Genomic DNA, 26,791 nt, shown 5'->3' with positions numbered 1-26,791 from the left:
ACGGTATATATATATTATATATAGAGCAGATGGAGTTAATATAGAGATAGTATGGTGTAAATAAGTATATTTATATAAATATTTATATGGGCATGTGTGTACATATATATATATAAAATACTCAACTATGTGTATGTATGTATAGGTAAGTGTGTGAGTATAATTATAGTAGTTATTATAAATACTTTAATAAATGATCCTTTTTACACTTGAAATTAAGATATTAAATGTTAAAGGATGAAATTCTTAGTTTTTTTTTTTTGCTTTGTTTTCTTATCTTCTTTTAATTGTTGTCTTTTACATGTACAAAATTTTTAAAAAAAATCAACTCAAACAATTAAATGGTGAATATATTTCATTGGATATACATTTCATTATCTAATTGCGTATTTAATTATTTCATGGTTCCTGCGCCACCACTGTGACCATGAAATAAATATATCCGTCACTCTGATTCACTGCACTCCTTCCCTTTGGTATGATTTTTGTAACTTGCATGGAAGATCTTCAGGAAGTTTCCCGTGAGTTGGTCAGAGATATTGTACAACTTTCAGAGAACGTAGAAGCAGATGTTTCTTTTCCAGACATCGTGATGGGTAAAATAGAGACCATTGTGGAAGTTCTTGGCGTTATTTCTGCTCTTTCTGACTTGCTGAGCAGTTTAACCAATCAGATCAGGCATGTTGAAGAGTCGAAGTGACAGTTTAAATAAATTCATGATGTGCTTCAACCAATGAAATAATTGAACCATGAAATAATTAAATATGTAATGAAATAATGAAATATATATCCAAAATTTAATTATTTAATGACACATTTAATTGTATATTAAATACATTCTATATTTACATATTTTTATTTTTATTTATTTAATTGTACATTTATTCAATTATTTAATTAATTAATTAATTAATTTTGACTGTTTCAGCGTTGTATAGAAGTGATGAATGTTTCTTACGACTGAAGAAAGAGGAAAGTCTTTGGTGGCGTCTTCTTTAGTGTTTTCTAAAAAGAAATAAAAGCAAACTTTAACTTCACCGGTACTTTTTAACTTGGTGAGTTTAATCTGAGCTCCCAGAAGGAGCGAGGGAACAGACGGATTTATACCCGTCTCCGAGCTCGTGCTGTCGCTGCGGGTCGGCGTCTGCGACGTCCCGGACGTCCCGGCGTCGTCGTCGTCACGGCAACATCCTCCCGTTTCACTCGGACCTTCCAGTTTAGGCTCGTCCAGTCCAGGAAAACAAATGACCACTAGATACCAGTGAGCTCTGGACCCACAAACACACCCACGTCACTTTTATCCATTCAACAGGATTAAAACTAAAAACATCAACTCTGAGTGTTTAACTTACTCCTGATTGACAGGAACAAACAGGAAGTCCTTCTTGAAGATGTTCACGTGTCGCGTCCACGTCTTCACGCGCTGGTGTCGCCTCTGACGCTGACAACTGGATGAACAAGATCAAATAAATCACCGGTGGAGACTAAAGTTATGACTAAATATCGTCGTCAACAAACCTTTATCACCTGAGGAAAACGAGACGAGACGCAACGAAAATGCTGGTCATGTAACGATAACGGTAATTAAATATATAATGCAATATCGTAGAGGAATAAAAACCAGACTAAAATGTAGATTACAAAATAAAAACTGCTAAAATGTGTCTTCATTTTCGTTGACCAAAACAAGATGAAATGTTCTAACAAAGATCCTTAATGTCCATGTTTTCAGTAGTTTCTCTGGTTTAATGTCCATGTTTTCAGTAGTTTCTCTGGTTTAATGTCCATGTTTTCAGTAGTTTCTCTGGTTTAATGTCCATGTTTTCAGTAGTTTCTCTGGTTTAATGTCCATGTTTCCAGTAGTTTCTCTGGTTTAATGTCCATGTTTTCAGTAGTTTCTCTGGTTTAATGTCCATGTTTTCAGTAGTTTCTGGTTTAGTTCTGCTGCTGGTGACGTCACGTCCTCAATCCCAGTCACCACAAAATCACAGGAAAAATAAATATGTTGTAAACTCAAATTAGAGTCTTCTGTATCTGGAATGCATGTATTCTTGAGTCTATAAGGTAACAATAATATAATAATGAGATAACGTTGTTTGAATTGTAAAATGGGTTTGGCTAAATACAATCTTTGACTAAAACTAGACTAAAATGGTCCTGAACAATTCTGACTAAAATCAGACTAAAATGCTCAGACTTTTAGTCGACTGAAAATTGACACGACTAAAAGGAGAATGAACGTGAATAAAACTAATAAAAACTAAATGATAGCTTGACCCAAAGACTAGACTAAAACTAAAATTGAAACAGGCTGATGAAAACAACACTAGTGGAGACCGACCCGCTGCCGGAGTCGCCCCCCGGTGGTCACGAGAGGAAGTGCAAGGTTTCTCATCTCTACGTACATTTAAACCCGGAAGCTTCAACGTATTATTTTCCTTCTTACGGTTTTAATTAAAGCTCTTTTCAGACCAGTCAAGCTGATTTATCTGTTCTGTCGCTACACTTTTCAACTCATCACTGCAGGCTGGTTGTCATGGAAACGGGACACTCCGCCGAAACAGAGGACGACCAACGACGGCACTGAGGGTCGTTATTTCTCTCGCGGTGCAACGTTTCGACCGGAGTGAAAACAGCTGATTCATAAGTAAGCCCCGCCCCTCAAACTCGGATCAGCCAATGGCTGTCGAGTATCAGTCCCTCAGGGACCAGAACTCGGACATCCGCAGCTTCCAACTCCACAGAAAAAACACTGCAAGATCCTGAACAATCCGTTTACCATTTGTTTTTCAAAATAAAACCAAAAGTAAGAAAACAAAAAACTAATTTTCTCAGTATTCATTTCCTAACTAAAATGAAAGACCGGGTAACGACTCGTTTCATCAGTTTTCGATTTTACGCTAATATGAATTAAGGGAAAAAACGGATGACGACCGTTTCCCGCTTTATCCATTTTTGATCTGAATTAAGTTCAGTGAGCCAGAAGTGACCGTCTATTCTTTAACTTTTAGGGCAATTTAGATAAAATCGCACAGATTTTGGAGCTGGAGTCCCCAACCGATTGGGGAAATATGACCACGTTGCTCTCATCTGTCAAATAGACAGTTTCTTTATGGACCTTATGGATACCCAGAACACACTTATTCATATGATCACATTTGTACACACACATATTTACAGCCAGTTATGTGAGGTCATAATGTCACTTTTTTTAATGACATCACAATCATAAATGCCTTTTGATTACTTTACAGTTTCAGATAGGCTACTAAGGGGTTATTCACCTATATCTACGAAACAAAATACAAATGGAATTAAATCATCGTTAGAAAATCAACATGAAAAAAATTCGTCCCGAATCTGAAATGTAAAGTGGGGGATTATTTTTTCTTTTATTAATTTATAAAACAGAGATCCGATTCATTTTAGCAATGGTTTCTGTTTTGGCTGAGTTAACGTAACCAGGGTTCCTACACATTTTTCAAGGTCAAATTCAAGCACTTTTCAAGCACTTTCAAGGGTAATTTTCAAAATCTTCAAGCACCGTATCGCTGGGGTAAAATATCTACAGGAATATATACACTCATGATTATTTTTTCCGCTTTTTATCACAATTATGTACATTGTATCGTGCTGTAAAACATCTACTTATGTTTCATCTTACTGATTTCATTTCTCCTTGTAATAACTAAACTATACAGTCTGATCCCAATTTTGTGAAAGACACAGAGCAAGCACTTTCAAGCACTAAAACATTGAAATTCAAGCACTTTAAGGATTTCAAGCACCCGTAGGAACCCTGTTTCTTAAATCCATCTTGGAGTCAAATGTCACAAAAACATCCAGAGAGACTTTCTAACCTGATCTAAGGCTGATCCCAATTTTGTGAAAGACAGACGTATAATTTCGAGGACTTTCAAGAACTTAAACTAAAATTCAAGCACTTTTCAGGCCTTGAAAACACAACATTGAAATTCAAGCACTTTCAAGAATTTCAAGCACCCGTAGGAACACTGCGTAATGAAAACATTAAATAATAATAATAATAATAATAATAATAATCATTATAATAAAAAAAAAGAAATAAAAACATACCTGGAAAATGACCCTTATTTTCTCCGTGGTCGTGTCCTCACAGTGACTCTCTTATCAGAGGGAGGAGCACATAAATATACATTTTCCACCTTTGCTAAATAATCTACTGGTAAAGTTAGCTTTAATGCTAGGAAACTTCCGGCTCACTGAACTTGCTTCAGTTCAAAAATAGATAAAACGGGAGACGGTCGTTATCCGTTTTTTCATTTTAGTTAGGAAACAAATTCTGAGAAAATTAGTTGTTTTTACGTTTTCTTACTTTTGGTTTTATTTTGAAAAACTAATGAACAAATGATACATTGATTCAGAACTCATCTCTTTTTTTTTTTATGTTTATGCCAAAACAACATTTGAAAATGTTTCTTGGTTGCTTAAGTTCCAGGTATCCAGAGAGGGATGGGTGAAGGAGTTTATTCTGCGTTATCAGACCGGCGGGGATGTCAAACACACCGAACCGCTACTTACGAGTCGGCGTTGCCGCCTTCGCTGGCGTTGTCCCGGCGCGTCAGCTGCTTGTAGAAGAAGCTGCTGAAGATGTGGCAGCGCTCGACCACAGAGGCGGACGTGTTCTGGAGGAGGTATCTGGTTTAAGAGCACATCAACGGAAAAAACAAACAAAAAAAAAAAATCATTCCAAAAACCCGTCACCCGTCCGACCTAAATAAATATACCGTATTTTCTGGACTATAAGCCGCTACTTTTTTCATAGTTTTCAACCATGCGGCTTATACAAAGGTGCAGCTATTCTGTGGATTTTTCTTCCACCGCTCGGGGCGCTATAACCGGAATTAGAATCAAAACTAAGACAAAATAAATGCAAAGAAGAATACACTACTTCTTCTTTAGCAGATAGAAGTACAGGACTGTCTCAGAAAATTTGAATATTGTGATAAAGTTCTTTATTTTCTGTAATGCAATTAAAAAAAACAAAAATGTCATACGTTCTGGATTCATTACAAATCAACTGAAATATCGCAAGCCTTTTATTATTTTAATATTTCTGATTATTATTTTTAAATTCCCAGAATATTCAAATTTTTTGAGATTTCAGTTGATTTGTAATGAATCCAGAATGTATGACATTTTTGTTTTTGTAATTGCATTACAGAAAATCACAATATTCTAATTTCCTGAGACAGTCCTGTAGGTAGAAGCAGATTTCAAACAGATAAATAGATAAATAAATACCGGTTATTTTCTCTTGGTTCTGTCCCGTTTTAATCAGCAAAGTTGCTGCCGTGTTAAAAGAAAGGATCTATTTAGGTACAAACATGTACATCATTTACAGTTCAAAATCCTTCTGTACATGTAGTAAATATCTAATCTAACAGCATAAATATCTGCGGCTTGCATATCTTTTTTTTTTTTTTTTTAATTGAGCAGGTGCGGCTTATAATGCAGAAAATACGGTAATAATAATGCTAAATACGCTGCGTACTTGAGGTAAAAATCGATGATGACGTCGTTGAGGTACTGGCCTCCGTCCAGACACTGCAGGTCCTCCATGGTGACGGTGATGCCTCCTTTCATCGGGGGAGGAGGGAACTGGATCAGCCTGAGCAGGAGGACACGGATGAGGAACTATTTATCGGTTTTATTGATAGTAGCGAGGCGGCGGAAGGCTGCGGACGGAGCACTCACCTGCGAGCCTGACCCTGGTGTTTGTATTTGATCCACCTGGAGTCGGGTTTGCTCATGGACACGGAGTAGCTCCCTTTGGTCCTGCGGTGGCAGAGCGTGTACACGGGTTTGGCCTCTTTCTTGCTCTGTGGGAGGAGACGCGTTATTCAGACGGGCTTGTTGTGCGGGGATCAGCTGCCTTCAGCACTTTAAAAGCTTTGAGAAATGTAGGCGTTTGTTCTCGATGACCAACTTGAAAACAAACTACCGGTAAATAGTCGTCTAATGGCACTTTTCAACCAGCACCTACTCAGCTCGACTCTCCTCCACTCAGTTTGGTTCTTTCCCACCAGGGGTCTAACTACCGACTAGATACTTTTCTGTAGCTACTCTGCTGAGGTTCTAAGCGGCTGAGTCGGGCTGTTTAAACAGCAGGTGTATCCGCCCCTTTAATCTGATTGGTTTACAAGTAGGGCTGCAGCTATCGAATATTTTAGTAATCGAGTATTCTACTGAAAATTCCATCGATTAATCGAGTAATCGGATAAAACATATTTTTGTTTAGTTAAAGAGCCATTATAAATATACATAAGATGTTAGATATTAATTGACATTACTAAAACTAAATTATATAATCCAGTAGGTTCATGGCTGTTCATTTAAAAACCCTGAACTTACACCAGTCGACCAAATTCACTGATTCACTCAAAAAACTAAGGATCTTACCAAGAAATGTTCTTATTTCTAACCTAAAAATGCCATTACACCTGATAACACACATCACTTAAAAGGTTAGGTGTTTTTCCAACGTGTTTCAATTCAGCTTTCATTTGTGTCAAGCTAATTTTAAGTTCTAGTTAAGTTTTAAGTTGAAGTATAAGATTTTGAGTTTTGGCAGTGTTCAAAATAAAATTCTGATTCCTGCTGTATTGGAGCACATTAGACACCAGTGCTGCTTGTTTTATCCATGAATGACTACAGAGATAAAATTGAAAACTACCCAGTTAGCTTTATTACGTTTTTATTTTTCGGACATTTTCTGCCTTAGTTATCGGGAACAGATGTTTAGAGGAACCTATGTATGTACGGGTTAAAGGGGGAACATATAGGAGAACGGACCAGAAGAATATAGAGTGGATTAAAAATAAAAGTTAAGCACTGAGATACATGTGTCTCCCATCTGGGCCATTGCAGACTGCCTGAGCACATAGACATATAATATATATATATCTATGCCTGAGCACGGGATGTTACAAAAACCAAACATATCCGCCGCTTTTTTCTTCTTCCTTTACGTGCGCGGCGTCAGCGCGTTGTACCGCATTAAATGTAGTCCGGGCAAATACCTGCTTTGAGCTGCAAAAATAAACGATTCCTCGAGGCAGAAAAAATTCTTTGATCATTTTTTGTAATCGAATTACTCGAATTATTCGAGGAATCATTTCTGCCCTAGTTGAATGTGTATGAATGTGTATGAATGTTGGTGGTGGTCGGAGGGGCCGTTTGGCGCGATATGGCAGCCACGCTTCCGTCAGTCTGCAGGGCAGCTGTGGCTACAGACGGAGCTACCACCGGGGAGAATGTGGATGAATGAATAATGGTCTCTGTAAAGCTCTGGGTGCCTTGAAGGAGCTAAAAAAAACCAAGCCATTATAGGTTCTAGTGGAAAAGTGTGATAAGGGAGTGTGAAGAGCAACACCCTAAAAACTTTAAGGAACCACTTACATCAGTGGTATTCGGGGGTTCCTGGTCCTCTTGTGAGTCCAGTCCTGGCCCTTCGTCCGTCTCCGGCCGCGCCTCCGAAACCAGCTCCAGTTCCGGCTCCGGCTCCAGATCCAGCTCCGGGAGAAGCTCTGTCTCTATTTCCGGTTCCGGTTCCAGCTCTGTCTCTATTTCTGGTTCCGGCTCCAGTTCCGGCTCAGTCTCCGTTTCCAGCTCCGTCACCAACTCTGGTTCCGGTTCCGTCTCCGGCTCCGTCTCCGGTTCCAGCTCCGTCTCTATTTCCGGCTCCAGCTCCGTTTCCAGCTCTTTCCGCAGGACGGGTCCCAGCCAGGTGTGAGCAGGGGGGATTTCATCTGAATCAGAGTGTGAACTGTCCTGGCTGGTGCGGAGTTCTGGTACGGTTATTCCCAGCATGCGGAGCAGGCGTGAGTCCCGTCCGGAGCTGCTGATCAGCTCGATACTGTCGTCCAGAGTCAGCATGGGGGTGTTGATGGCCGCCAGGCTGCTGCTCCGGTCTCTGAAGGGAGAAGTGGTTCCTTCATGCGTCAGATTCCTGATGCAGTCGATCTCCAGGGCCGAGCGCAGCAGAGCTCCCTCCATCCCCACCAGGGGATCCCTGAGAGTCAGCGCCACCACGGAGCTGGCCTTCCCTGTCAGAGACAAGAGAAACCAGACAAATTAGTGATGCACCCAAATGAAAATGTGTGGCCAAAACCAAAAATAATAATAAACACTTGGCCGAATAATACCGAACAATGGTTCTTCGCAGTTTTTCATTTATTTTGCCAATTTCTTCACCATTGCATAAATCAAATACAGGACTGTCTCAGAAAATTAGAATATTGTGATTTTCTGTAATGCAATTATAAAAACAAAAATGTCATACATTCTAGATTCATTACAAATCAACTGAAATATTGCAAGGCTTTTATTAATATAAAATATTGCTGATTATGGTTTACAGTTTAAGATTAAGATTCCCAGAATATTCAAATTTTTTGAGATAGGATATTTGAGTTTTCTTAAAGGAGCCGTCTGTAAGAAATGTCCAAAACTGGTACTGCAGTCACTTTCAAAATATTGTTGAGCGGCGTGTACCCTCCCCCTCCTCCCCCCGACCAGAGGTTGCCAGGTAGGCTGCAGAATGCAGCAGGAACGTAGGCTGCCATGGCTGCGATAATTAGAGCTGAGCTGGCAACCCGGATGCAGAAACAATACTGACTTGGTGATTGGGAGATAGGTGGAGGGTGGAGCTTCAGAAACAATACTGACTTGGTGATTGGGAGATAGGTGGAGGGTGGAGCTTCAGAAACAATACTGACTTGGTGATTGGGAGATAGGTGGAGGGTGGAGCTTCAGAAACAATACTGACTTGGTGATTGGGAGATAGGTGGAGGGTGGAGCTTCAGAAACAATACTGACTTGGTGATTGGGAGATAGGTGGAGGGTGGAGCTTCAGAAACAATACTGACTTGGTGATTGGGAGATAGGTGGAGGGTGGAGCTTCAGAAACAATACTGACTTGGTGATTGGGAGATAGGTGGAGGGTGGAGCTTCAGAAACAATACTGACTTGGTGATTGGGAGATAGGTGGAGGGTGGAGCTTCAGAAACAATACTGACTTGGTGATTGGGAGATAGGTGGAGGGTGGAGCTTCAGAAACAATACTGACTTGGTGATTGGGAGATAGGTGGAGGGTGGAGCTTCAGAAACAATACTGACTTGGTGATTGGGAGATAGGTGGAGGGTGGAGCTTCAGAAACAATACTGACTTGGTGATTGGGAGATAGGTGGAGGGTGGAGCTTCAGAAACAATACTGACTTGGTGATTGGGAGATAGGTGGAGGGTGGAGCTTCAGAAACAATACTGACTTGGTGATTGGGAGATAGGTGGAGGGTGGAGCTTCAGAAACAATACTGACTTGGTGATTGGGAGATAGGTGGAGGGTGGAGCTTCAGAAACAATACTGACTTGGTGATTGGGAGATAGGTGGAGGGTGGAGCTTCAGAAACAATACTGACTTGGTGATTGGGAGATAGGTGGAGGGTGGAGCTTCAGAAACAATACTGACTTGGTGATTGGGAGATAGGTGGAGGGTGGAGCTTCAGAAACAATACTGACTTGGTGATTGGGAGATAGGTGGAGGGTGGAGCTTCAGAAACAATACTGACTTGGTGATTGGGAGATAGGTGGAGGGTGGAGCTTCAGGCCAAAACAAAAAATGACAACATAAACATCAGTTGAGGGCTGCAACTCCTCTTTTTAAACTGGAATATCCTGGCTTGAGTGCTGTTGTCAGTGACATAAGTATTTGAAATGAACATGATTTTTAAATGTCTGTTGACATATCGGGGTCATTTTATGATTCGTTTTATTATTGCTCTTACATACAGCTCCTTTAAGCTGTAAGCCATGATCAGCAATATTAAAATAATAAAAGGCTTGCAATATTTCAGTTGATTTGTAATGAATTCAGAATGTATGACATTATTATTATTATTTTTTTTTTTTTTTTTTTTTTTTTTTTTTTTTTTTTTTAAATTGCATTACAGAAAATAAAGAACTTTATCACAATATTCTAATTTTCTGAGACAGTCCTGTAAATGTGCAGTGAAGTCACAATTTGTCTTACTGTACTTCATTTTTTCACGTTCAAATCCAATTAATCGGGTCGTGGTGTGGCTGATTTCCGCAATTTGAAGCCTTGTATAATAATTGTAAAAATCTGGGTTATTTTCTTGGAGGATTTCGTCATATCAGACAGTGAGGTTTCTCCATCGCGTCGGTACTATGGGCCCTTTTCTCTGCTGTGCGTCCCGTCACCGTCTCCATCACCAAGCGGTTTCCCAAATTTAAAATTTTAAAATACGCACTTTAGAGGACCGTCGCTAGGAACAATTTACCTACATCACTAAAATCAATATCTTCACTGGCTTTGTTCAAAAAACACATGAAAAAAATCATTTTTTAGTTAAGATCAGAAACACATCTGGAGTTCTGTTATTTTGCCTCATTCAATTCATCATCTTGAAGTTTGCATCATAACTTCTCAGCTGCCGGTTAACCTGCCGATCTTCCACCCACTTTTCTCCATTTTCTGTTATCTCTTCTCTTATTTTCTTCTCTTTTCTTTCTTACCGCTATTTTTTATTTTTCTTGGCCTGGGGAGTTAAGTTCAGCATTCGGTTTAAAAAGGTATCTGATTTGCGTTGGGTCCCGCGGGACCCAATCCCAATGCAGCCCTCTAGTTTTTAACCACTGGATGCTACGACGGTTGCTAGGACACAGCAATAGAAAACAGAAGCAAATATAAACGTCACGGTTTGAAGTGATAAAAACGTCTCTGCAGTTACTTTATTTTATTAATTTCTTCGTATCAAACATCTTATCATCATCTTATTACTTTTACTAGACCTCTTGATTACTGACTGAAAAAACACAGAAAATTATTTTTTCTTCATTTTTTTACCGCCTCTCATGTCCGCGGGTCGACCTGCAGGTGGAGGATTTCACAGCTTTCACAGTTTATGATCTATTCAAATCAAGGATCAACGCCACCGTTCATGCTGTTACGGCCCAGAGATCAATAAAGCTGCTCCCAGATTCTCTTCCTACCAGTGTCTCGGTCCTGTTTTCCGCAGAGCTGCTGCAGGTCGAGCTGCAGAGCCGCTGCGGCGGCGTCTGAGATGAAGAGCAGCAGGACGGTGGCGGCGGCGGGCGACTCTCTGTCCCTGAAGCGAAGGCCTCGCCGCTCCATGCTGTCCTGCTCCCAGACGCTGTACCTCCTCAGCTCCGACCGCTCCACCGCCACCATCGCCTCCTCGTCCTCGCCGTCGTCTGAGGGGAGAGGTCAGAGGTCAGGACAACGGCCGGAAACCACAACTCACACACTGGAAACGCTCGCAAATACAACACAGATGCTGCTGGAAAGACTCAAAAGAAACTTTAAAAAGGCCTAAACGAACTTTAATCAGATTTTTATTTGGTGACATCATCACACAAATGTTTCACGTTGATCACGTTCAACGTCACCAGTCTATAAAACGGATTTAACTGCTTCAGGTGGTTGAATATTTAATTGATTTATCTTTGTCACTGTCCATGTACAAAAAGAAACTTAAGAATGCTCTGCTCTCTAAATCATTTGATTTAGAATAATAGGACCCCCTATTCTTTTCATATATATAGGCTTCTAAAAACTCCTCACACATATTTTTCTTCTTGTTTTTTTTTTTATATTTTCCTTAGTAACTATAGGCCAATATCAAATCTGCCCTGTTTTGGGGAAAATCATTGAAAAGGTCGTTTTCCAGCAAATCCATGCTTTTATGATGCAAAGCAACCTTTTTAACGCATTTCAGTCTGGATTTCGGCCACACCACAGCACTGAGACTGTACTCATCAAAGTCTTAAATGATATTCATCTGAATAATGATGCAGGCAAATCCTCTGTTCTGGTATTACTAGATCTCAGTGCTGCATTCGACACAGTTGATCATAACATTCTTCTCAGCAGACTGGAACTGAACTATCAGCTCCTTTAAATCAGGGTTAAAAACATTACTGTTTACCACAGCCAATCATCCGCCTCCATCGGACCCCGCCCCGTCTTCCTCTTCCTCTTCTCTCTCACCAACTAACTTCAAGTCTTTCAGTAGCTTTTAAATTATAATATTAAATACTAATATTTTAAACGGTCCAGCAGTTCTAGTAAAATCCTGACGGATTATGGAGTATTTTTATTTGCTATGCATCACCATAACTACCCATATAAGCCAATCTTTAATAATCTGTGTGTTACAAGTCCATACAAAGTAAATAAATTGCTGAAAAGTGCAAATAACTACCAAAAAAATGTAAATCGATTTTTAATTTTTCGCATATTTTTCTAAATACTGAAATCCCACAGCTGGATCCCTCAAAACTGTCAATGGAAAAAAGTGACACGGAAGCCTGAATGAATTCATACTTTTTTTCACAATTCTACTGGATTATGATGGGATTTTTCCAAACGAGTTAATGCATTAAAACTCTGGGCAACTAAATGCAGGATATGTAGGTGAAACTCTTCCTGTTTAACCTGGAGAAAGAATTACTGCTCTGTTTTATTTGGTTGTAATTATACATATGTTTTGAAAATCAATATGCAAACGGGATCGCCGGTGCTCCAGCTGATCATAAAGGGTTAAAAGGAGTTATTCACACTTCAGCGTATAAAAGATGAACGTTAAATCAAAGAGTGACGACTTTTAAATCTGACATCTGAATCAAACTAACAATCAAAATCAATGTTGTTTCCAATCTTCTATATATTAACGACTAAAACAATGACGTCATGTAACTATAAAGATAAAAAGGTTAACAAACGTAAAAGTACAGTTATTTGGTAGTTTTGATCAGGACTGAAGTTGATTAATAGATTTGAGGAAAAACTAAAAAAAAGTGGAAAATAAAAAAATCAGCAAATGTTTTGAAGCGACCTGCGAGGGTTAAACCTTTTCAATCTGCACTTTAATATGTGTTTCATAAGGAAACAACCTTGTTTTTTCACCTGCAGCAGGATCAAAGTGCTCCGGGGTCGAGACGTCCTAATCCAGGAGCATAAACACACTTAACCTACTGAAATAGACCACTAAGCTACGCTGGAACCAGACGAGATGGACGACCCCGCTGACGTCACAGAGGCCCAGCGTAGCGACAAACCCGGACCCGGTTCTCCCAGGATTCACAGGGACAGAAGAACCGCCAGAACCAGCCGACTTTACCACAGAAATGAACATAGAAACACACTGGTGGCCATTACCTTTCAGCGGGATGATGAGCTGATCTTTCGCCAACTGTGGGGTGAGAAAAAGAGGGGCGTTACTAGGCCTGTGTTGAAAAAAAACAACAACGATTATCCGATTCTAAATCGATTCTCATATTACCGTAATTCCTAAAAATCAATATATATGTCTAAAGATCGATTTTTTTTTCCATCATTACATTACAACTTTTGTTGTTTTTTTTTGTTTATGCCCAAAAAAGGAATGTTTTGTTGGACACGAGAATAACTAGTCATGTTTTGGCCTTTAAATGTGTTCAAAGTTATGAAAACATTAAAAATTTTAGTTATAATTGCATAAATTGTCCATATTTCATTACTTTATATACTGTCTTGGGGTTACATTTGCATAAAATGCTAAAAACCAAATTCTCAAAAATTTAAAACCAAAAAAAAATATTCTTAAATGGAATGTGGTAAAAAATAAAACCGATTTCATGCATCTCTGTTTCCTCCCTGGATCTGTTTGATAATTCTGCTCCACGATGTTTCTGTTTCAGTTCTATCAGCATTCTGGGAGCTGATTGGTCCTTACAGCATCATTAGCTGCAATACTTGCTGTTGAATCTCAATATAATACTAGTATTAATATGTTGCAGAACTAGTCATATCATTCATGCAACAGCTGAAAAAACAGTTTTAATAACACTAACCCAAATCAATATCGGATCGAATCGATTCTTGACATTTGAATCGATCCCCAGCGCTAGGTGTTACACCTTGATTGATGAGGAAAGATTGCTCCTGTGGGGGGGATTTCTAGTTTTGCAGGGTAAAACTTAAAGGACATTAAAGTAAGGCATTTTCAAAACAAAAAAACATCCCTTGGTCCCAGAACCTTTCAGTGCCACATAAAGTAGTACCGTATTTTCTGGACTATAAGCCGCTACTTTTTTCAACCGTGCAGTTTATACAAAGGTTTCTATTCTGTGGATTTTTCTTCCACCGCTCGGGGCGCTCTAACCGGAATTAGAATCAAAACTAAGACAAAATAAATGCAAAGAAGAATATGCTACTTGTTCTTTAGCAGATAGAAGTAGAAGCAGATTTCAAACAGATCAATAGATAAATAAATACCGGTTATTTTCTCTTGGTTCTGTCCAGTTTTAATCAGCAAAGTTGCTGCCGTGTTAAAAGGATCTATTTAGGTACAAACATGTACATCATTTACAGTTCAAAATCCTTCTGTACATGTAGTAAATATCTAATCTAACAACATCAATATCTGCGGCTGAAATATCTTCTTCTTTTTTTTTTTTTTTTTTTTTTTTTTTTTTAAATAGAGCGGATGCGGCTTGTATATCTTTTTTTATTATTTTTTTTAAAAATGCGGCTTATAGTCTAGAAAATACGGTAAATGTAAATTTTGAGTTTGGTTACCACGAGGCCGGCGTTGGCCCTCGCCGTGTAACTCCCACAGTGCAGGCTGCAGAAGGCCAGCGTCATGCAGGACAAGTCCACCTCAGGAACAGGAAAAGGGGCCAGCGGGGGAGGATCCACTCCAACCACGACCTGTAACAGCTGAAAACACACAGAAGGTCGTGAGAGGGGGGTACGTTTCTGAATACAACCAATTATAATACTTTTAAAACCACAATGTGCAGCTTTGGATTCCCTGATTTGGCCCCAGCCCTCCAGGTTCCCCGGCTACATGCAAATTGGTATCAAATTGGTTTGATTCACCGCACGAATCGGCACAGATTACTTTTGTAATACTGTATTTGACCCGGTCTTTGTACGTTTTGACCGTATAGAAATGTAATTCTCCCCCGTTGTGTGAAATAAGACCTGGAAACAGGCATTGTGGCATAGAATTGTCAAATTGGTTTAATTCACCGTACGAATTGTTACAGATTACTTTTGTACGGAAGAGTATTAGGGCCAGGCAGGAGAAAATAAAAATAATATTTTAGAGGAGGAAGATTTTTTTTTCATTATGCACTTCGAGAAAAAAGTCGAAATGTCGAGAAAAAAGTCAAAATTTCGTGAATAAAGTGGAAATGTTGAGAAAAAAGGCAAAATTTCGACTTTATTCACCAAATTTCGACTTTATTTTTGAAATTGTATCTCGACATTTCGACTTTTTTCCTCAACATTTCCATTTTTTTCTCGACATTTCAACTTTTTTCTCGAAATGCACAATAAAAAAAAAATCTCCCCCTCTCAAATATTTTTTCTACTGCATGGCCCTAATACTCTTCCGTACTTTTGTAATACCGTACTGTATTTGACCCGGCCTGTATGTTTTAACCGTATAGAAACATAATTCTCGTCAGTTGTGTTAAATAAGACCTGGAAACAGACATTGTGGCATAGAATTGTCAAATTGGTTTAATTCACCGTACGAATTATTAAAGATTACTTTTGTAATCCTGTATTTGACCCGGTCTTTGTACGTTTTGACCGTATAGAAACGTAATTCTTGCCATTGTAAGAATGAGATGTACCTGCTGGATCTACTGCCCTTACTTTTTAACAACTTGTGTTTTTGTATTATTTTACCTCTTTTCTTATCATTTTATTTCACTTTATTTGTTATTTACTGTGTAATTGCGTCTTGCTGCTTTTAATGTTGATGTAAAGCACTTTTCCCTGTGATGGACTGGCAGCCTGTAGTGAGCTGGGATCTGGCGCCATCTGGTGGTGGATACGAGCAACTACATGAGAGTAATGTATTTAACTCAAACATCTGGAAACGCATCATTGAACCTTTAAAGATTATAAATAACTCTGTCCTCTTTAATCACCACACAGGATCATGTTTGTGCTTTAAAACTCACAACTGTTCTCTGGCTGAAATGTGGAGCTTTTGAGCACTTTCATGCAAACAAACATGCGTATATTTATCTTAACATCTCTCGGTTTTAAAGGTTTCAAACATAGAAAAAGAATTATAGTGTGAACCTCAAAACTGTTTAAAACCTGAATTAACTTATTTCTCCTGCATAGTGTTGTCGTTGTCAGCCTGTTTCAATTCTAGTTTTAGTCTAGTGTTTGGGTCCAGCTATCATCTTAGTTATTATTAGTTTTAGTCACGTTCATTCTCCTTTTAGTCGTGTCAAGTTTCAGTCGACTAAAAGTCTGAGCATTTTATTCTAGTTTTAGTCAAAGATTGTATTTAGCCAAACCCATTTTACAATTCAAACAAGGTTTTCTAATTATTATATCATTGTTACCTTATAGACTCAAGAATACATTCATTCCAGATACAGAAGACTCTAATCTGAGTTTACAACATATTTATTTTTCCTGTGATTTTGTGGCGACTGGGATTGAGGACGTGACGTCACCAGCAGCAGAACTAAACCAGAGAAACTACTGAAAACATGGACATTAAACCAGAGAAACTACTGAAAACATGGACATTAAACCAGAGAAACTACTGAAAACATGGACATTAAACCAGAGAAACTACTGAAAACATGGACATTAAACCAGAGAAACTACTGAAAACATGGACATTAAACCAGAGAAACTACTGAAAACATGGACATTAAACCAGAGAAACTACTGAAAACATGGACATTAAGGATCTTTGGTGGAACATTTCGTCTTGTCTCGACACATTTTAGCAGAGTTTTTATTTTGTAATCTACATTTTAGTCTGGTTTTTATTCCTCTACGATATTGCATTATATATTTAATATATTTAGTTATCGTCACATGACCAGCATGTTCGTTGCGTCTCGTTTTCCTCAGGTGATAAAGGTTCGTTGACGACGATATTTAGTCATAATGTTTGTTGACAGAAGCAACTTTACTCCTGCAGATTGTACGTTTTATGCAGGAGTCAAATATGTTTGTTGTCGTAAAGAGCGTCTTTCTGTCTTTAAATGAAATGTAATGTTTGGTTAAGTTGTTAGGTTAATGCACTGGCAGATTTAATCCAGAAGCTTTTATTTTTATGGGTTTATGTCTCATCTCTCGTCGGGTGAATAATGGATGAGTCTTGAATATCCCAGGATCCTTCACTTGCATGATAACTCTGCTCTTGCTCCGTAATGCACGGTTTAAATGTTCTCCCTCGTTTCTTTGCAAGGCCCCCTTTTTTTCATGATGTTCTGATGCTGCAGCATTTCTGCTAGTAATTCTGGCACTTTTTAACTTTGGTGATGATGCGTATCCATGACAACCAGAAGGCTTGTTTACACGAGGAAGACAGATCGATTTTCCAAAGATCAACTAAAGATCGCAACAAGAACACAAACACAGACGAGCTGGAGAGGAGAGGTCTGAAGAGCTGAAATGAAAAGGTCTTCAACATTAACGACCCTCCGATCCCCACGTGGGCTGAGAGTCTGACAGGAGACGGTTCATGTTTCTGCAGAAGGTTCTGGACTTTAGACGATGAAGGAGGACTAAAGTCTATAGACGCTGACAGGACGGTGTTATTCTCTGGAACCTCTGCACCCCAGATGTTCAACTGCTGGATTTACACACTTGTTCACATGACTTCAAGGGATGAATAAAATATGATCAAATTCAATTAGGGATGCTCCGATACCATTTTTTTCATACCGAGTACAAGTATTTTAATTTGTGTACTTGCCGATACCGAGTACCGATACGATACTTCTACCACAAAAATAACTACGCTAAAAATGCAATGAATTGGAAGGCGGGTTTTATTTGCAACAGATAAATTCAATAAAAAAATAAATCAAACTAGTAGAATAACTATTTTAAACAAAAAATAATCTTTCTGTTTAAATGAAAAGTCTCCACACTGTCTTCACATTTAAGAAAATATCAAACGTATAACATATCAATGAAACATCATATCGCGGCTCGAGGGCGTCGAGAAGACGGAGAAATCCTTTGTCTTCTCCAGCTGACAGTGGCTGGTCATCCAGCGCTATTCAATGGCTTAGAGCGTCCGGTATTTTAACGGCCCGTGGGTTTTCTCTTGGGCTGAAACTAATGACTATTTTAATAGTCGACTTGTCACCGACTATTGAAACGATTAGTCGACTAATTGGATAATTAGTAATTTTTTTTTAAATTTAGAATGAGGTTGCTTTAATTATGTGGCAAATGATAATAAACACCAGAAAGATGCACTAGAGCCCTGATATAGCGGGCCTGTTTTCTTCATCCTGCTCCCGCATCCGCAAAACTCTGAGAATTCATGCCCGCACGGCACACAATAATAGAGATGCATTGATTTAGTGTCTTCTCCCGTCCCGCGAGAGAAATATCCTAGAAAAATGTATCTGATTTAATGTTAACATGATCATTGTGGAGTTTGATGGATAATTGACAGTTCATAGGCTCCTGACTGAAATTAGATGCAAATCCATCATCGTCATCATCGCACAAGCTTTTTCACCTTTCGCGCAGCATCAATTATGATTGATGTTTTAGCAACAAGAGTAGCTGTGAGTGGCTCAAATAATACTAATAAATAACATGGAATAAACAAAGTTAATGACTGAAATGAATTAATTTAACAAATGAAAATAGGCTTAATATCTTACCAAGGCGAGTCCGTTTCGTTCAACACTCCGACGTGCTTTCTCTTCAAATGCATTACCAACGTGCTCCCGTGAAAAGCAGTTCGGCCTTGCAAACCTTGCAAGTCATCTTTTTATTCACCGTATCGAGGCTAAAATGCTCCCAAACGTTTGAAGTTTTATTACCTACAGCTGCTGAGACGCTATTGTGCATGCGCGACTCGACAGAGATTGTATTGAAGTGAGACGCCTCACGCCATTGGAAAAACACGTCTGGCGACAATTGTTGACAATGGAATTCATAGTCGACAATTGTGATTATCGATTTTTGTCGACAACGTCGACGAATCGTTGCAGCCCTACTGCAGTCTGTCTTGCTTCTGACGTCGTCCCTTATTTTGAAATATGTCCACACTGCTGACGTCCCGCTGGATTAATTGTCGCTATCTTGCCTGAAACTGCGCTGCCAGTCTCACCCACGTGTATCACTCTATTCTCATCACCACGCTGACTGCAGCTCCACATCTCCCCCTAGAGTCACTAATCAGTAACTACAACAACAATGACGTATCGGTGCGTGGTATCGGAGAATATTTGCGAGTACGAGTATATGAGAGCAGTATCGGGGCATCCTTAAATTCAATTCAATGCCTCTAAAACTCAGACCTCGGATCCGTTTACAAACCTGCTTCATGCGTCTTGTGTGTAGAAGTTCCTGAAACCCTGCTGAGGTTGTGTTTCTGATGGAGGAGGATCAGAACTAAACAGCGTTTCCACCCACCTCTGCGTCCTGCTTGTCAGGAGAATCCTGCATGTCGCACACGACGTCCTGCGAGGAGGTTCTTCTCAACACCGTGTCTTCGGCTGCAGCTGCTCCGGTACGGTGCAGTCGGCTGCAGCGCTGGGACACGACCCCACCCTCCTCTTCATCGCTGGACAGAACAACTGACACACAAACACAAACATACAGTTACAGACAATGACTGCGTTTACATGCACTCAATAACCCTTTTAAAACCCGAATATTGGCAATAACCCGAATTTGCACGGCCATGTAAACACCAATAACCCCTTTGAATAACCCGAATTTGCTCATATTCCGGTTTTTAAAAACCCGAAAATGACCCCTGGGTTACTCCTTTTCTAACCTGAATATTTGGTCATGTAAACACCAAACAGGATTTCCCCATCAAACGGAACATGAATTTGTTTTCTTTTTGCAAGGAATCCTGGTCTTTTGAGTCCAGGAAGTTCTTCTAAACACGGAGAAACCAAGACCAGGAGGAGACTAATCACTTCATAAATGTAATGAAGGATATGAACATTTCTGCATTTGTAGACGGTAGAAAGTACCCTCCTATTCTGTCATTGTCCTGAGTAAAAAATCAGTTTGATCAACAGTTAAACATAAAGTGCCCTTTCTGCCATAAATGGTTTTGAAAAACAACAAAAAAAAATAATAATTTATTATATAATAATAATAATATAATATTATATTAAGGTATGCGGTAAGGCGCAAGCTTGGCTCGGGATCGGCCAAAAAAGTATCGGGACACACCTAGTTATTAATGTTTTTAATATATATTAAATCGTTTTATATATCGTTGCATTTAACGTCACTTCCGGCCGGCGTCACTTGGTTTCCATGTTTGAATTGTGAAATGTTCTATCTGTTCATGTTCATTAAGTTGCTGCTATTCATTTCATTCATTCAGAATGTTGCACTAAGGTTAAGCCAAAAAGTATTTTAATGTTCTTGTGTTTGTGAGTTTGACTGGATGTCATTCAACTACCTCTTTTTTTTTAGAGCTGATAAGCTTTGTGGAAATATATGTCCATGTTGTTCTCCAATGGACAATAAAAGAAACTTGGGATAATTTTGTTTTAGTCCTCTTTTTTTAATTCATTGCCAAAATGTATCTGATCGGGAAAAAGTATTGGAAATGTATCAGGAGCCAAAAAAAGTGATCGGATCGGGAAAAATCGGGATCGGCAGAAACTCAAGTGATCGGGAGCTAAAAAATCCTGATCGGGACAACCCTATATATATATATATATATATATATATATATATACATTTTTAAACCCATGCGAATGCACTTGTCTATATATATATATATATATATATATATATATATATATATATATATATTCTCTGTTTTTTCACTTTTTTGTACGCTTTTTTCTATGCATGTTCGAAATAAAATCTTCAAATCAAATGTAGGAATTGAAAGAGCCTCTTTGAGAAAACAAAAGCAGATGCTGCAGATTCCCAGCTGACATAAGAATCCCAAACCCTCAAACTGCAGAACAATATAAATGATCCTGAACTAGTTTTTGAAGCATAAAGACGGCGGTGAGATGAGTCTGTCCTGGTCCTGAACTCACTGGGTTCCGACGGGCCGGTCTGAGATGATCCGTCGACGCCTCTGCGGCTGCGGATCACGTCTCCGGGCTCCAGGCCGGCCGTGACGACGGGGACCAGCTCTTGCGTCTCGTCGTCTCCGCCCACCGTGAACTGGACGATGCAGTTGTCCAGACTCTCCAGGTCCATGTCGTCTTCACTGTCCTGCCTGGAGGAGGCGGGAGAGTTTCCTCCAGCCGCCTCGCCGTCCCCGGTCAGCCGCAGCACGCTCTCACGGCGCCGCAGCACGCTCTCCCGGTGCCGCTTAGGGCTGCCCGTCCCGTTGCACTGCAGCCCCGAGTCCGGCCTTTTACGCTTCTGTTGGTACAGATGTGTTATGAATTTAAACCAGACGGGATTTGGGAAAAAAATCATTTTCAGGTAAAATAATGAGACTTGTTGTTGTTGTTTAGATATGTCCTTTGAAATTTTTTTTTTTCGTTTTCCTGTATATGTTGAGGTTGGTGTCTGTCTTATGTCTAATGTCTATATGTATTTTAGTTGGGGGTTTTTTTTGTTTTTTTTTTATACTGAATATTTTTTTTTATATTGTTATACTGAACGTCACTATGGTGTGGCACATAGAAAAATAAAGTATAAAAATAAAATAAAAAATAAAAAAACAAAAAAATAATAATGAGACTTTACAAACTCTTTTCACTAGTGGAATAATTAGTGAGATTCAGTTCTTTTTCGGATATACTTTTCTTTTTTTTTATATATACCTTTCATACCTCGTATGTATTTGTAAATTTGTTGAGAGTGTGTACAGGACTGTCTCAGAAAATTAGAACATTGTGATTTTCTGTAATGCAATTACAAAAACAAAAATGTCATCCATTCTGGATTCATTACAAATCAACTGAAATATTGCAAGCCTTTTATTATTTTAATATTGCTGATCATGGTTTACAGCTTAAGAAAACTCAAATATCCTATCTCAAAAAATTTGAATATTCTGGGAATCTTAATCTTAAACTGTAAACCATAATCAGCTATATTAAAATAATAAAAGGCTTGCAATATTTCAGTTGATTTGTAATGAATCCAGAATGTATGATATTTTTGTTTTTTTTTTTTTAATTGCATTACATAAAATAAAGAACTTTATCACAATATTCTAATTTTCTGAGACAGTCCTGTATGTTTGTTACTGCACAAGCACATTTCTCCTCTGTGGGATTAATAAAGTTCTATTCTATTTAATAATATACATTTTACACATCAGTAAATGTCTCTTAAGCTTTTCTTCCGGGTTCCTACACATTTTTCAAGGTCAAATTCAAGCCATTTTCAAGCACTTTCAAAATCTTCAAGCACCTTATCGCTGGGGTAAAATATCTACAGGAATATATATACTCAATTATTTTTTCCGCTTTTTAATCACAGTTATGTACATTGTATCGTGCTGTAAACATCTAGTTATGTTTCATCTTACTGATTTTATTTCTCCTTGTAATAACTAAACTATACCGTCTGATCCCAATTTTGTGAAAGACACAAGAGTTATAATTTCAAGCACTTAAACTAAAATTCAAGCACTTTTCAGGCCTTGAAAAAAACAACATTGAAATTCAAGCACTTTCAAGGATTTCAAGCCCCCGTAGGAACCCTTTTTTTAAATCCGTCTTGGGGTCAAATGTCACAAAAACATCCAGAGAGACTTTTTAAACTGAACAAATGCAGAAACTAGGCCTGTGTTGAAAAAAAAAAAATAATTTCCGATTCTAAATAGATTCTCATTAATTCCTAAAAATCGATTCGTATGTCTAAAGATCGATTTTTTTTTTCATCATTACATTAAAACTTTTGGTATTTTTTTGTTTATGCCCTAAAAAGGAATGTTTTGTTGGACAACAGAATAACTAGTGCCATGTTTTTGCCTTTAAATATGTTTAAAGGTATGAATATCCGAATGGAATCAGATCGAATCAAAGCGTGATAATCGATTCTGAATCTTAAGAATCGGAATCGATTCTTGACATTTGAATCGATCCCCAGCCCTAGCAGAAACGGGTCAGTCGTCCCCGACGACGGTCCTGAAAGATAAAGGGTCAAATCTGCTTTGAAGCATTTTGCTGGACATTTTAAGATCAAAAGGGATTTTTTTTTTTTTTTATTCATTTGAGGCCAAAACATTTTGCAAGATGGGAAAGTAAAACTCAACCTTTACAGGAGGAGCACCGCTGCGCTTCTGGTTTGGTTTCTGTCTGGAAACGAGTTTAAAGTCCTGGGTTTTACGGCCGGAACCTACCGATCTGTGCGGAGCTCCTTTCTCCGGGTCGCTCAGCCGGTCCTTGATGCCGTTGGGGGAGAAGTCGTCGCAGACGACCGGCTCCTCGGTCGGCTCCCAGCTCAACGACAAACCACAATCTGGAGGAAACAAACACGGAGCAACCGGTGACGCTAAACACACAAACACCGTCACAGCCTAGCTGGAGCTTTCTGTCCTGGAGGCTTCAAAATAAAACTATGTGGGTAAACTCAGTCTAAAGTGAGAGTAAACAAAAACAGCTCTGTTGTGTTAAAGGTGTAGCATTTGTTTACTTCCTAGTGAAATAAGACCAGATGAGATTTATTTACATTGACAAGATACAAGATACCAGAATAAAAATGAGTAAGATGATTTTTAGGGATGGGAATTGATAAGATTTTTCCAATTCCGATTCTGCTTAACGATTCGATTCTTTATCGATTCTCATTTAGAAAAAAGGAGAACAAACAATTTTAGTATCAACTTTGTTTTATATCTTTGAACAAAAAAATATAAGTGAGGTCTTCAGACGCCCCCAGCCTCGGGCTCCGTGATGGTGAGCCAGGGGGTCCCCACACAATTATTTGTATTTAATATAAAATAATAATAATAAAATAAATATTCTTCTGTAGAATTTAACTAAATACAACAAATGATTCTGTGGCAATTACACAAGAATGTCCAGTAATATGTTCAACACCACAAACTTCATCTATTCTGGCCTGATACTCTTCCCTGCCTTGATGAAAGGAGAATCTAGCGGTAGAAGCTCTGTAACTTCTCCATAGATGAGCTGACGAGCTGCAGCTGAGTCAGGAGCGCCCGGCACGTCCATGTGGCCGAGCGTGCAGCTCTTCTAAAGCATGATTTATGGTTCCGCGTTACACCAACGCAGAGCTACGGCGTAGGGTACGCTGCGGTGCGCGCCGTACGTTGCGCGTCGCCGCGTACCCTACGCTCTGCGTTGGTGTAACGCAGAACCATAAATCAGCCTTACTACACGCCGGCTGACTCCGCGCTCCCAGCGCATCAGCCGGCCGAGTCCTAACCGTTTCCTCCCTTTGTTGAAATGTCCACATTGCAAGAATTGTCGCCCTGGTGTCATCCTTTTTGGTAAAATGGAACCAAACTTTCGAGCGTTTATGCCGCTTTGTCCCCGTGTTTTCCTGCTGGGCGCGAATGCGCACATTTCGCAACGTGCTTGGTGACGTCATTCGCGCCCACTGGAATCGATAAGGGAATCGTTTGCGAAAAAGGCAAACGATTCCAAGGAATTGAAACACTGGGAACCGGTTCTCAACAAGAACCGGTTCTCGATTCCCATCCCTAAAGATGATGAGGCTTATAAATACATAAAACATGTGAACATGATGGTGCAACTTCAGGTTCAGGAGGAATAGTGAGGGTTCGGTCGGCACCATGGATGGATGGATGGATGGATGGATGGATGGATGGATGGATGGGTGGATGGATGGATGGATGGATGGGTGGATGGGTGGATGGGTGGATGGGTGGATGGGTGGATGGGTGGATGGGTGGATGGATGGATGGATGGATGGGTGGATGGGTGGATGGGTGGATGGGTGGATGGGTGGATGGGTGGATGGGTGGATGGATGGGTGGATGGGTGGATGGATGGATGGGTGGATGGGTGGATGGGTGGATGGATGGATGGATGGATGGATGGATGGATGGATGGATGGATGGATGGGTGGATGGGTGGATGGGTGGATGGGTGGATGGGTGGATGGGTGGATGGGTGGATGGATGGATGGATGGATGGATGGATGGATGGGTGGATGGATGGATGGATGGATGGATGGATGGATGGATGGATGGGTGGATGGGTGGATGGGTGGATGGAAACCCAGCAGACTCTCTCTCACCTACGACCTCAGCAAACACGTCGTCCTCGGCTCCGTCTCTGCCGATAATCACCTCCTCGATGTCTTGACCTTCTTCTCTGTCGTCCTCGTCAGCGTTCTGTTGTTTTCTCCTGAGCGCCGCCCTAAAGACGTGAAAATATTCAACATTACATTCATTAAACGACGTGCAAGTCAAACTGAACCTTGAGTGGACGCCTCTTTTCGGGCTGGAAGACGGTTTCACAGCCTGAATCCTCTAAAATGTGGATCCTTTTTAATACATAATAAAAGAGTCTGAGGAACCAAATTTAAGAAATCTGTTGGCAAAATGTTTCTTTTTCCCCATTTTACAAAGATGGAAGTAGAGTTGGTTTGATTTTGATCAGAGTATCGGAAACGCTTGCAGATACCGCTGAGATTAACACGCACAATAACTAGAGATGCACCGATCGATCGGCCCCTGATCGGGATCGGGCCGATATTGGCCCTATCGGTTTTGATCGGAAAATAATAGTTCAGAGCGGCCGATCTGATGACGTTTACAACAACAAACCCCCGCCCGCGCGGGCGTTCCCGCATCTCAGACCGAGCGGTCCTGAGGCGTCGGCCTCGCCGGTGCGGGAGTTTTACAATGTCTGAAAAGGACAACAAATTTGCAGTTTGCAAAGTGTGTACAAAGGAGAAACCACGAGGGGGAATGTTACAAAAGAATTTCAACACAACGAAGCTGATAAGACATCTGAAAGTTCTTCACACGGAGTATATTGAGTTTTCAAAGTTGGCTGCTGCTACTGCAGAGAAAAAGGAGCAGCAACGGCCCTAACTCAGCTGTAACAGAGACTTATAAACGACAGGAAGAAAAATAAAGAACTACATCGTAAGGTAATGAATTAATATGCTTTGATCATCAGCCGCAGATATCGGGTTTAAACACTTTTGCAGCTTGGATCCGCGGTGCGCGCTGCCGCGTCATAAATATTTCACTGATGAAATCCTGTCAGAGTTTTACCAAACTATACAGTCCAAAGCCTCATGCAGGATGGCAGTCGTGTCAGTCGCTTCACGAGGGACATGTGGAGTTCTAGTGTGAAGAGTTTTGCTTCACTCACAAGAGTTTCCTCACACGCGGCTGATGCTACCGCTAAAGCTTTCACAAAGATTAATAATTCATGTGGCAGGGTGGAGGAGTAGCCACACAGCCGATTGGGCACACCTGTGCCCAATCAACCTCTCCACCCTGCCTGGCTACATAAGAAGTGGCTGCACAGCAACAAGAGGTCTGCTGGGAGAAGGTTCTGCTGGTGCACGTGTGGCGGTTAGGGGTGTGCAAACAAGGGTACCTCACGATTCGATTTCGATTATTGGAGCTTCGATTCTTCGATTATAACGATTGTCGATTTGATTATTGGTGCCACGATTCTTCGATTATTGTGATTTTTAATGCTTTTTTCCATACAAGATTGATTTTGTCTTCATCTGTGGCTACATTTGTAAATAAATAGCCAATCAATTAACTCAGTTCCTCTAACAACACTCATTAAGTAAATAACAAG

The 26,791-nt window shown here is 39.8% G+C and overlaps 1 protein-coding gene across 1 annotated transcript in view; it reads right to left on the bottom strand.

The window, feature by feature from the left end:
* senp7 (SUMO specific peptidase 7) overlaps positions 1-26,791 on the bottom strand; it is a 54,284-nt gene that overhangs the window by 5,484 nt on the left and 22,009 nt on the right. The window contains exons 6-19 of the mRNA XM_061722971.1: positions 25,260-25,381; positions 23,374-23,492; positions 21,104-21,437; positions 19,497-19,660; positions 14,643-14,783; positions 13,242-13,275; positions 11,054-11,275; positions 7,441-8,087; positions 5,737-5,861; positions 5,534-5,650; positions 4,561-4,677; positions 1,353-1,448; positions 1,108-1,268; positions 959-1,005 (exon numbers count right to left, since the gene is read on the bottom strand). Of these exons, the coding sequence (XP_061578955.1) occupies positions 959-1,005; positions 1,108-1,268; positions 1,353-1,448; positions 4,561-4,677; positions 5,534-5,650; positions 5,737-5,861; positions 7,441-8,087; positions 11,054-11,275; positions 13,242-13,275; positions 14,643-14,783; positions 19,497-19,660; positions 21,104-21,437; positions 23,374-23,492; positions 25,260-25,381 (2,446 nt within the window). The remainder of the gene's footprint in view (positions 1-958; positions 1,006-1,107; positions 1,269-1,352; positions 1,449-4,560; positions 4,678-5,533; positions 5,651-5,736; positions 5,862-7,440; positions 8,088-11,053; positions 11,276-13,241; positions 13,276-14,642; positions 14,784-19,496; positions 19,661-21,103; positions 21,438-23,373; positions 23,493-25,259; positions 25,382-26,791) is intronic.

Source organism: Cololabis saira, chromosome 6 (genome assembly GCF_033807715.1).
Source record: "Cololabis saira isolate AMF1-May2022 chromosome 6, fColSai1.1, whole genome shotgun sequence".
In the NCBI taxonomy this organism is placed as follows: Eukaryota; Metazoa; Chordata; class Actinopteri; order Beloniformes; family Belonidae; genus Cololabis; species Cololabis saira.
The sequence above is the reverse complement of the archived record's forward strand: the minus strand, read 5'-3'. Positions and strand labels throughout refer to the sequence as shown.